Source organism: Condylostylus longicornis, unplaced genomic scaffold (assembly GCF_029603195.1).
Source record: "Condylostylus longicornis isolate FDR11 unplaced genomic scaffold, ASM2960319v2 ptg000101l, whole genome shotgun sequence".
In the NCBI taxonomy this organism is placed as follows: Eukaryota; Metazoa; Arthropoda; class Insecta; order Diptera; family Dolichopodidae; genus Condylostylus; species Condylostylus longicornis.
Genome location: NW_026578069.1, coordinates 1,235,982 through 1,249,746, shown reverse-complemented (window position 1 = coordinate 1,249,746; position 13,765 = coordinate 1,235,982). Strand labels below are relative to the sequence as shown.

Genomic DNA, 13,765 nt, shown 5'->3' with positions numbered 1-13,765 from the left:
TTTTGATGTCGTTTTTCTTCTAGACCCCAGCATGTAGAAGCTTCAAATTTTAAAGGCTTTTAGACATTAACAAGGAGTTCATTTCGTTAGAAGAAAATTTTTTTCCATCTCTACCCCCTCTCAAGATATCGCCTCTTGAAAATTGTAAAATTTGAATTTTTGACACCCTATATTTCCGAAACCGCAAGCTTTTTTTCAAGCAAATTTCTATAAACGCAAAAAGTTAACGGTAAATTCCATGACAATAAAAAATATAATTATTTTTCTTAACTCACACAATTAACCCTTAAAATCGAGCATTATGTTAACCCCACTTTATATTAATTATTGCTTTATTTCAAGAACTGCATATATGCAATCCTATAGAAATAGTTTTGTATATGAATGAAAATAATTTTAATAGTGTGATAGGTATACATAGACTGTATTTAAAAGCAGAATTTTCACTTGTTGAAGGGAAAAGTGCTATAATACAAACCATTGGTTTGACCCAACTTTATTTGTATTGTTCTGATATTATTTATGCAAAAAGGCTTTCGAGAATCGAAAAATTAAATAGCTTTTATATCCTTACATAAGGATATTCAAAGATTTATCATTTTGTCATAACTTGGGCTTAAGATTTTTCATATATAATTAAAAAGTTTTATAAATTTAATGGAAAAGACTAACTAAAGATCGAGCATAAAACTGAAGAATATTATTTAAATTAAGTCTTTAAGTAGACTGTACATAAACTGTGTAATGTGACTGTCATACAATTTTATTTTTGAAAGTTTATTAAAAAATTTGTTGAAAAATGAAAATTTCGAAAAAAATTTAAATTATTTTAAACCGAAAAATCTATTGAATAAATCTTAAAAATTAACCCTAAACCAAAATTTTTTAAATTGACCTTGTATCACAGGAATCAGTTATAGAACTCAGTTCACTGTATTTCACTATATTTCTGTTCAAACTGTATTTTACTTTCAATTCATAGGGATAGATTTCACAATCTCAGAGAATAATTTAAATAATAATGTATATTATTTTAGACTATAATTTTATCCTGCTTGTAAATGGAAAGAAAAAATCTTAAAATATGTTCGCTTTACATGCATAATTTTCTAATTACCACAAAATAATATTTTAAATGAGTAATAAATTATTAAAAACAATATTCTGTATAACAGTTTTATAGATTAAAAACCATTAATTGTATCCTTTTTGAAGGCATAAAACCTTACCAAACTCACAACATAATTGTTTTAACTAATTATAACCTATATGTTGGTTTTTAATAGAATTTACAACTAAATTTAAAATTATAATTAAAACAACATATAGTTTTAAAATTTTTGATATATACCAAAAATAAAAGTTCATTAAAAGTGGAGTTATATATTATATATATATGTGTATATGTAAAGGCGTATCCAAATATTAAATTGCGCATATTATGATGAATATTATCGCAAATCGATTTTAACTAAATTGTGACATTCAACAACAAGAATTAATCCTAAATATAATTTTGTATTTTTTTGCTATATGAACAACTAAATAAATCTCTTATAATAAAATTAAAATAATTTTTTTAGATCAAAGGAATGGTTTTTAATATTACCATACTCATATATTAATTTTTTGTGGGAAAAATTTTGTAAGAGTAGTGTGAATTATTCACAAAATCAAAAAAAAATTTATCGATTGCGTTGAAAATTATATATGGTTAATATTTTAATACGGTGGTATAGATAATTTTAATTGGAATTTTATATAATTAAAAATTAAATCTTATAACGTTATAAATATTGACCTGATTTTAGTATAACGCACGCATTTTTAATTATTATATGTAAATAAATTTGCATACTTTTAGGGGATTTTAGTTATTAAATTTATTATTAAAATTTAATATTTTTTGTGTAGAATATAAATTTATTTTGACATTTAAGCTAAATTTTATAAAAAAAAAATTCAATAATTGCAAAATTAAATTAAAAAGTAAAAATATTGCAATAACACGATTAAAAATTCTTCAACATAATTTCATTACTTGGGATTTTATTCAATGTGTCCCCTAGAAATTTATAGTTGATGGGAAAACAAAATCATCTTCAAATTTTTTTATCATTGTTTAAACAAATTTTGTAAACTCATAATTTAGTGATTTTATTCAATATTATATTGATTTAAATATTATGTATATAATAATGTCAATATTGGGATATCATAACGAATAAGTATGCCATTTTGCCTAGATTAGTTGGGTGGTTGATTGAAGCAATAGTCAGTGCAACACACTAGCCCTACTCCAATTACCACAAATGTGCCGTTTTAACATATTAACAACATCCAATTACAACAAGGTTGTCAACAAATATAAGATCACAAATTGACCATCTAAGCCAATGTAATTGAGATTTATTGGTATAATTAGTTAGCTCAATTTCTGAGCTCATTTTTCTAATGAGCTGAATAATGTACAAGATTTGTTATTCAGAAAAATTCAGTTTTCAAATTGTCATTATGCCTATTTAATTAAAAGTACATGTCACACATATTACTTTAATCAAAAAAATTTAAAAATTGTGTTTAAAATCTATAAATACTTCACTCAATTTAATTAAAAAATCTTGCCAAATAACCAACATTACTTACAAAGTAAATTTTTAACAATTTAAATAATATTTAAAAATCACATGCTCTTGTTTTCTAAATACCAAAACGTGAATATAAAATTTAAAATTATTTGTAATTAAAATACAAGCGTAATAAAAGGTCAAAAGGATATTCAATAAATTCTATCAAATTTAATTTTTGCTTTTTCTTTCTTGTTTTTATGAAAACTTCAAAAATTTTGATAATTCACAAATAATATGTGATTAAATGTGATTTTATGTTATGATTTTCCACTTTTAATAAAGCATTTTAAATCAATTATTAAAAAATAAAATATTATCCTTCAAAAACAAAAAAAACATAAAGGACTGATAAAGAAAACTGATTTAATAAAAATTCATAAAAAATAAATAGTAAATTAAGTGTAAAGGAAAAAATCATTTTTTTTTAATTTAATAAATATTTTATTTTCATAAAAATCTATGAAATTAATACAAATTCATTTAATTAAAATTAAATAAAAATATTTTTAATTTTTAATTTTATCTCTTCCTTTCATTTAATTTTTTTCAATATTATTCACGTTTTTCTCTTAAAATTATTTTAAATATTTTCCTTTGCAAACATTATTACTATTATCAATTTATTTATTTCATATTTTTGATTGAATTTTTTTTTGAAATGTTTGATTGGATCATGTCAAGTAATTCTTTTTATTTACTTACAGAGATTAAACTTGTGTCACATATACAAATGCAAAATTGTTTATAAGTTTATACTCTATATGGTGCTTATATTTTTGTAAATATTAAAAATACAAGGACTTAAAAATTTTTTATATAATTTTTATATTGAACAAAATTATTCATAATTAAATTAAGTAGAGTAATTAATAAATAAAAATCATTAAATAGAGAAAATTTGTATAACAATTTTTTTTCAGTATCAAAATTTTTTTCAACTGAGAATCAATTTTTGAATAATTTGTTTATTTTACACCTTCATTTTGGTTTTAAGAATAAATTAATGCTTAAAAATTGAGTATGAAATTTCAAAAAGAATAATAAGAAAAAATTTGTTAAGAAATTAATTACAAAATATTGGTCCTTATTCTGTTACAAACAATTTTATCAACAACCTTTGTTCCTATACATGAAATTAATATTTATTATTTTTTTTTTATTTTTTTTACAGGATGTACTACACAAAATATGTCATCCACATGGTCAAGTACAGCGTATTGTTATATTTAAGAAAAATGGTGTACAAGCAATGGTCGAATTTGATAGTTTGGAATCAGCAACACGTGCTAGAGATAATTTAAATGGTGCCGATATATATTCTGGATGTTGTACACTGAAAATTGATTATGCAAAAGTAAGTAACAAATATTTTTTATATTATAAAGCTGTTACCTAGAACCAAACGTGTTTTTAAAGTAAAAAAAAAAACGTGTTTTGATTGTAAATTGCAATTTTTTGAAAATTTTTTAGAATTTTGCACAACTCCCTACCTTGTCAAAAAATTTAAAATTTTTTAAAATTTTGCACGGCCCCCTTGGCAAAAAATTGAAAATTTTTGAAAATTTTGCACGACCACCTACCTTGGCAAAAAATTGAAAATTTTTGAAAATTTTGCACGACCCCCTATCTTGTCAAAAAATTTAAAATTTTTTAAAATTTTGCACGGCCCCCTTGGCAAAAAATTGAAAATTTTTAAAAATTTTGCACGACCCCCTTACCTAGGCAAAAAATCAAAAATTTCTAAAATTTTTTAAAATTTTGCGCGACCCCCTACCTGGGCAAAAAATTATATTATTTAAAATTTTGCACGAACCCCTACCTATGCAAAAAATTAAAAATTTCTAAAATTTTTTAAAATTTTGCACGACCAGGGGGCACGACCTTGTCAAAAAATTGAAAATTTTTTAAAAATTATTTAATTTACTTTTTTCGAAGAGGAACCTGTTTATTCGCTTGAGTATACGAATTAGCAAATAATCTTATTCAGAAGAAATTAAATAGAATTTTAAACCATGTTAAAGGTATATAATTTTATTATGGCCTGATTTAACAATTTTTAATAAAAAATTTTAAATAGCTTTAGAACAACAAAACATATTAAAATTAATTGTTGCAAAGCAATAATAAAAACAAACCAAATTTAAAACAATATATAAAATGAATGTGAACTTTTTCAAATTACACTGAAATTATTTAATACGTATGTAAAATATTTCCTTATGGAATTTTTGTAGAATTATGTGAAACTAGGTAATAAAGCAAGTTATTTTTTTTTTATAATTAACTAATTATAATTTTATAATTGCGACAACATACATTTGTGACAACAATAGAAATTGAAATGTGAATTTTAATGTGGAATATGTGGTTACATAATTTCGAACATGTTTTTCTTAATAGAAGTTTTGTTCCAAATAAACATTTATATTGAGTTAAACAAGTATATTTAAGTACTAAACTTATAGGGTTTATATAACAATTAAAATAAAACAAATCTGTTAACTTATTAAAGGTTTATGAAGAAGTAAAATACATCCCAACACAATATTTCAATTTTTTGAATACTCAAATTAATTTAATTCAAAATATAATAGTTCGATATGGAGAATTATTGTATGATGTCGACTTTATTAACAAGAACTAATATGAAAACTATATGAAATTTTTTCGAAATAATCTAAAAATTTTAGGGTTTTTTTATTGTTTGCTCAGAGCGGCACTAAATTTCAAATATTGCTTTACACATTTTCTAAAACTATTTTCATATCTTTATATTTATGGTAAATTAATTGATTTATCTAAAAATTTATTACTTAATATTACAAGTGCATATATCAAATATTTTAAGTACAAAAATGACTAATACAAAGTTGAAGCTCCCGTTTTGTTATACATACGAGTACATGTATGAACATTTCAAACTAAAAACAAATAATATTTTTAAATTTTTACCTGGTTATGGATTTTGTTCTGTTTCTTTTTTTTTCATGTAAAGAATATAATATGTACTCAAATATGTACTCATCCTTCAAAAATAAATAAAAATGAATATGAATAAATTTTAATTAAAATATTCAGGGGAAAAAATCATATAATATACTGATAGTTAATTGCAATCTTCTTTTTAAAGCACTTGAAAAAATATAAAATTATTTAATTGAGAGAAGTAGCAGTAGTTGTTTAAAGGACCTCTTTTAATTTCTTTGGTTCACTCTCCCCAATTTTTTAGTTTTAAGAAGACATATTGCAAATACAAATATTTCTATATATAAATTCTAACATATACGAGTATACGAGTATATATATATTATATTTTTAGATCTGAGTATTTATGTTCCTTTTTACATACATATTGTATGTGAGTGAATTAAATATAATTGAAAAACTAAAAAAATATATTTTGTAATCAATTTTTTTTTATACAAATATTATTTCCCATTCAGAATATTTTGTTTTTTTATAAACTAATATGAAAAAATCATTCAGATTTTAATCAACTATTTACACTTGTTCGTAATGTCCGTAATCTATATTTACTTTTTTGTGAAAATTCGATAAAGTCGAATAAAACAGCTCAATAGTAGAACATTTTTTACAGTTCGCATTGCATACAATAACGGAGGTTATGAGATGGCACCAAATTTAGCATTTCGAGTTTTCGGTGGAAATATTTTTCTTCATGATAGGGAAGCTTATGTAGATTATTTTTAGAGAGATGTCTGTCGGTTAGTTTTTCTGTTTGTCTGTTTGTCAGTCAGTTCATACATCAATATCTCAAGTTCAGCTGAATCGATTTTCACGAAAATATATATCTGAGTTTTTACCGACGATGAAACAGTTTGATCACCTTTTGGGTCTCTGGAACTAGATGTTTAATACGGGTCGACATCACCTTTTTGACTATATCTAAAAAAAAAAAAAGTGTATTTTATTTAAAAATTTATATATAAGCTCAGTCTGATTGTGCGAGAAACTATCTAGCTTTTCTATCTAGTGGAAGAAATCTGGTGCCAACAACTGAACGATTATTACGGGCCAAATTTACATTTTTGCGCTTATGGAGAGGAATAACTGGCTGATTTCCATGAAATTTAAAATTTGAATTCTGGGAATTTAAACATATGAAATTGTATTGTAATTTTTGAAAATATCAGAGCACGGAATCCTAACTAGGCATCGAAAATTTTATTCAAAATAATTTTCCATTTACAATGTTATATTGTGTATTATTTAGTATTTTAATCTTGTTTTTTTTTTTCAAATTTCAGCCCGAAAAATTGAATGTATACAAAAATGATACAGATACTAGTTGGGACTATACATTAGCGACAGGTAAGAGTTTATTTTTTTATACACTTGTATTATTTTTCTTTTCTAAAAATTATATTATACAACAAAAAAAAAATCAATTTTTCAAAATTTCAATTTTTCAAATTATAAAAGAAAACTATATTAATCGACATTAAAAACATTTTATTTTCAAAAAAAAAAAAAAATATTGAAGTAATTTTTTTAAATAAAAATTTTTATTATACAAGTTAAATATTTTACCATCATTTTCGCGCCAAATTTATTTTTGATAATTAACGTAACATTTACAATAATAAAACGTCTGTAAACAGCGTAATTAATTTTGTTAAAACAATATAGAAAAATTGTATTTATTTTTAAAATTACTTCATTATTTTAACAGAAATAATATTTTTAATTTTATATAAAAATTAAATCAAAATTTATTTATTTCTTTTTGAAAAAAAAAAAGAGGGATAAATAAAAAAACAGAAAAAATTTTATGACATTTTTACTCTTTTGCATAATATTTTCATCATAATTTTATAAACAAAAATAAAAATATATATTATTTATTTATTTTTTAAATTCAATATACATAAAACCAATTGATTAAAGAGTAGATCCGATAAAATTATGAAAAATTTTTATTTAAAAATTATACGCAATTTTGAGAATTAATTCCATTAACTTCGATTATTAATGTGGAATACAAATTTTCCGATTTCCTATAATTCCATTAACTAGACTTGTTAATATTGAATACAAATTGAATTGAAATATTAATATAAAAATGGCGGTATACTTATAAAGTTTTCAAAATCTAATTTTATTTTTTTTTAATTAATTATTTACATTTTATTTATATAATTTGCTAAATTGTAATATCATTGAACTTATCATATGAAAATTTCTAAGAATCATAAAAATATATTTATATATATATATAATAGTTATATATATTTATATATATATAATAAATATCTTAAAAATCAATTAATTCGTTTGTTTAAAATTTGGATCGAGATTTGATCGATAATTTAGATCAATGTTTTTCATTACATCGATTGCTATCTCGCCACTAGTCATATAGGACTATAAGATATATTCTTGAAACTAGTTCATTTCAAAACAATTAAGAATATAAAAATTCTCAATAATTTTCCAATATTCAATTTTATTTTCTGGAAATTGTTCAAAACACAAGAATTTAATTTTAACTAAATCTCAAATTTTATTTAAAATATTCCTATATTTTCATTATATATTGAATGGCATCGAAACGGAATATAGATTTACTAAGTTGCCATTCTATATTTTAAAGGTCATTTGAAATTTTTAAAACTATTGAACAATATTATTGTTATATACTCTTTAATCAAAATCATTTTTTTTTATTAATTCATATAAAAAAAAAAATTTTTTTTTTATTTTACTTTACTTTTAACATCGCACGAATACTTTTTAGTTATTTTCTCATTTTTTGTTTTTAATTATTCAAAATATTAAACAAAAAGAAATATTAAAAATTGAAAAAAAAAAGGTGAAAACATTTTATTATTTTTATTTATCGCTTCTATATTCAAATTTAAAACTTAATATTAATTTATTTTTTTTTTTTTTTTTTTTTGTTAATTTAAATATACAAAATACTAAGAAATTTGAACTCTAATATTAAAAAATATTTTTTTATATATATAAATATTTATATATGTATATATATAAACAACTCAAATTTTAAAACAATAAATATATATATATATATATATTTTTTTTTTTTTGTAAATCCATCATTGATTTTTAACCCTACTATATATAAAATCAGAAAAGAAACATCATCAAATAAAACCGAACCACCACCTTTACTCAATATCAAAATAAAAATTAAAAAAAAAAAAAATATCAGAATAAACGTCAAAATATATAAATGTCAAAAATAAGAAACACGATTACATTGTAACTATATATATATATATATAATATTTTATACTACTGTCACGTCATTACCAACTACTTTTAACTACTTAATCGATAAAAAAACATAAAATGAAAAATATGAGTAAGTTCACAGAAAAACAAAAATACTGTTATATTTTTGTGACACCGTGAAATATTTTACATAGAACAGTTACACTATAGGCAACACATTATAGAATTCACTTTTATTTATTATTTAAGAAAATATTTCAAAGAAAATAATAAAGGAATGCCACGTAATTTTTGTTTAATTTTTTGTATTATTAAAAAAACCTATAAGCAGTAGATAATTTCTTTTTATCAAGTGAGAGCTTTATACAAATTCAATTGGTTGCTCCAATAATAAAATTTTAAATAAATTAAAATTCTCTTGTTTATTTTTCTTTTAGAGATATTCATAATTCACTCAAACGATAAAATAGTAGCACTGCTATTCAAATATTATTGAGCAAATTTTTCAATTATGAAATTTTCTCTTAACATTTTGCTCTTTTTACAATTTAAAAGAGATTTTCCAGATTTACTTTTAATAATTGAGTACAACTAAAATCTAAAGAGACTAGAACATTATAACTAATGTTCTTTAATGGTCTTTTAAACAGTCATCTTATACGAGTACATTCGAATTTAATAAGCGTGTTGACGCTATTTAATATAGTATTAGAAACCGAAATATTTTTTCTGTTAATATTTTTTATTATATAAAGGACAGTAATTTGTAACCGTAATGCATTCACTTTAATATTATGCACTATTATTTTAAACTATCTTTAAGATTTGATACTGTACATTCATAGTATTTCTAAATGTGAGAATATTACTGAATAATAATACTTTTAATTTAAATAATTATGTAACACTAATATGCTTTTTAGCTTTCACTTATATACAAGTATTTAAGTATCAAATAACTTACATATTTAATTTAAAAAGGAATACAAATTGTAGCTCAATTAATCAAAATTTCTTAGACAACAATTAAACATCACTCATACTAATATTGAAAACAGAAGTCAATGAATTTATATATTAGTTCACATATATTTATGTACATAATTAATAAATGTTTTATACTTTATTAACTATTTATTAATTTAATTATACATTCATACAACATTCAAACCACTTGAATCACAAACATATAGGAGTAGCTTTTGTAGAAAATTATTATTCTTTCTGCTTTATAATTTTTAATATACTACAAATATACATTATAGATTTGCTCAAGAAAAAATGCAAATAGTTTTTGAAAAAAAATATTATATTATTATAAAATTAAATATATATATATATATAAATATACTTATTTATTTTTCGTTTGAAATAAAATAGCGTTAAAATTAAAATATTAAACATGATTTCATATTAATAAATGTATACATACAAATATAAATATACATTAAATATAATTTAAATATATATATATATATACCTTCATCTTCTATATTATATCTGATGCACACAGACAAACAACAAAAATAATATTATATTATATCTATATTTATGTATATACTCTAATAATTTAAAAAAAACTATACTTTTATATACATTCATATGTGTAACAGAGTTTTACTCTTAAAAATTTAATTTTTAAATAATTATCGTACCTATATATAATACAATTTTTAAATATAATATAATTTTTCAGTTAATATAACAAAATAATTGAACATACAATATTACAATTATACATTCAATATACACAATTATATATTAACAAAGAAAACTTATTTATTTTAGTATATAGTGAAGTGAAGTTTAAGGCATGCTTTATATACTTACATGTTATTGCCTGAAATATATATATATATATAAAACTTATTAGCATTACACTCATATGAATATTAATGATTATTATACCCAATTGAATATGTGTAATTGAGTTAAGAAAACATTTTAAAAAATTGACTATTTTAGGGGTTATAAGGGGTTAATAAGGGGTTATAAGGAGCCGTTTAAAAATATTTTGTTTTTAATTCGACAAGAATCCAAAAAAAACATTTAAATTGATGATTTTATTTTAAATGCACTTAAATATAAATAACCAAAATTCGGAAGCTATGGTGTCCAAAACTCAAACTCAAAAATTGAATGTGATAACCATTGAAGACTAAGCCGTAAATTTTCATAGACTGAGATTTGATAGACTGACCCATAAACATAAAAGGGAGTTTATATTTTCAAATAATTTTTTTTTTTTTTCCAAAATTTCAGAACTCAATTAATACGTTTTGATTTTATAAATTCTGTTCCCGATATTAATAATTTTCTAAAAATAATACTTATTTCCTGTGGCAGATGAAAGATTTTATTTGAATACTTTGTAGAATTTTAATTCAGAAGTATAATTGTTTCATAATAGTTTTTGCAGGAAATTTTATATTATATCGGTCTATATGTTATATATAGAGAACTATATGTTTACTAAAAAGGTCTGTTCATTCATATTTAAATATTACGTTCTTGCACAACACATTGATTCATAATATTTCTCCTTTCCTTTTATTAATACGTTCAGGGACTTTGTATAATAAAAAACTTCAAAAACTATAGGCATATTCAATTGCTGTACGTAATATGCTGATTATGTAAGTACCTTCTGTACGTAAAATCAGATATTTTTACCAATATTTTAAAAATTAATTTGTATATTTCGTTTTTCCCATAGCAATTTTTATTCTCTTTTTAAATAATACGAGTACGAGTATATTGCTATGCATATTAAAAGTATTACCGAATTTGAAATTTACTCTAAAAAATTTTTTTGACTTTATATTGTATTTATTTCCTGTTCTATCGAATTTTTTTTTGTATATATCCTTTCGATACCTAAAGTATTCATATGAAATATGAAAATTGAAAAATATACAAATGTCACAAGGAAAAAAAAAATTTTTTTTTTTAATTTTTGTTTTTTGTTTTGTGAATGGTGATTATTGATCCGTATATCCTTGAAGTAATATAACAATGATATTGATATAAAACAACAGCTAAAATCAAATATTGATATCCAAAAAATCCCAAAATTCAAAATATAAAAGTGGAAAGTGTGAGAGAGAGAGAGAGGGAAAGAGAGAGAAAGGAATATTCAAAATATCAGTCTTAATACATCTGTGTGCCATTTTAAAAGTCTTTTTCTCCATATTTGCAATGTGTATTTTTTTTTATTTTGCTTTGCTTGCATTTTATCTCCCCTGTGACTATTTCGGTACCATTTTATAGAAAATATATTTTACGAAATCTTTCCATTTTTTTTTTTCAAAAATCCTGATATCCTTTTTCTCTTTTTTAAAAAATTTATTTATTTTTCAATTCTTATATCCTGTTGCATTTTTAATATGATGGTATATATATCTGAATTTTACATTATTCTATGCACTTTTATTATTATTATTTACATAATGTTATACCATAATAATATGTAGGTTCTCTTATAATATTATTTGTATTCACTGATATTTTTATTCAGTGTTATCATGAATTTACAATCGCTTAAGAATTTTGATTTAGTCAGATATTTATTGCACTCAATATAATAATGCATTGCTAAAATGAATTTATAATGAAGAGCTGAATGAATTCAGCTGAAGTGTGATTTATGAAGTATTTATGTGAAGGTTTTAAATATATAAAATATATACAAATAGAGTTTTTCATTTAATTTATTTATTGATATTTTTATTTCTAATCTAAAATTACAAAAGAACATAAAATCTTGTGGATGATTTAAAGATAAAAATTCGGTATAAAAGTTAAAGCCAAAATTTATTTACAGATTTTAATTACCCTGATATTTAAAGGACCACGATTTTTGCTTAACTTATTGAGTTAACGATTAATAAATCTTAAGGACCTACAAAAAACCCTGAACAAAAATTGATTAAAGTAAATGAATTTTCAATACCTATACGATTTTGTTTTTTATGCTTTGTAAGCACAATAAAAGGAAAAATCTTAGATTAAAAAAAAAACTCATAAGGTTTTACAAAATAAAAATGCACGAAAAAATTCTGTAATTCATATTGCATATATTGTAAAAAAAAATGCTATTTGTTTTGTTTTTTTTTTTACTGTTTTGAAAAAAAGCAGTAGATTTTGAAGGCTGAACATACTTTGATGATATAGAACAATAAATGTAATATTCTTGAAATAATTGTATACGTTTGTATCTTTTCCGTTTTTATTATAAAGGCAGTTTAATAAAAGCAAAATATTGTAATTAAAAAAATGTTATTCATAAAAATATTTAGAGAAAGCATTGAATTTGCTTGGATAAAGTCTAAAAATCAATTTAAAACTATAAAAAAAAAATTGCATAACTATAGGGGTAATTTTATGTTTCTATGATTTTTTTTTTTTCACAAAATTTTAATGTAAATGTATAAATTAGTTTTTATATTAGAACAAGTGATCTAACATTGCTATTAATTTATTTTGTAAAATTTGATCACTGCATCTTGCATTATTTAAGCTGTTGGTAGCTATTAAAACACTCACAAAAACTTTAATTAAATTTGTCCAGGGCATTGCTCTAATTACTTACCTTGGTTGTAATAAATTTGTGTCTTGTATTGTGATCTTATCCCAGTATGAGATTTATTTTTTAAATTGAATTTTAATCTACAGGAAGCTCACTCGTACAATATCAATAAATATAATTTTATCACAATTACGATTCGGACATTGATACTTATTTTAATCTAACTTTCCTAAATTGTTCTAATATATAAATAGTGCTTCCCAGTTTATATAGCAGCTGCTCGATAACAGTATATCATTCACAAACAATTCATATAGTGTTTTTGATTTCGGAATTGTAAAACAAAAATATTTATTAGAATATTTTTCGCACTATCATCGCTGGAATT

The 13,765-nt window shown here is 21.6% G+C and overlaps 1 protein-coding gene across 1 annotated transcript in view; it reads left to right on the top strand.

Moving 5' to 3' along the window:
• Positions 1–13,765, top strand: part of LOC129614137 (heterogeneous nuclear ribonucleoprotein L-like) — a 198,873-nt gene that overhangs the window by 76,519 nt on the left and 108,589 nt on the right. The window contains exons 2-3 of the mRNA XM_055528538.1: positions 3,802–3,984; positions 6,899–6,962. Coding sequence (XP_055384513.1) covers positions 3,880–3,984; positions 6,899–6,962 — 169 coding nt within the window. The 5' untranslated portion in view covers positions 3,802–3,879. The remainder of the gene's footprint in view (positions 1–3,801; positions 3,985–6,898; positions 6,963–13,765) is intronic.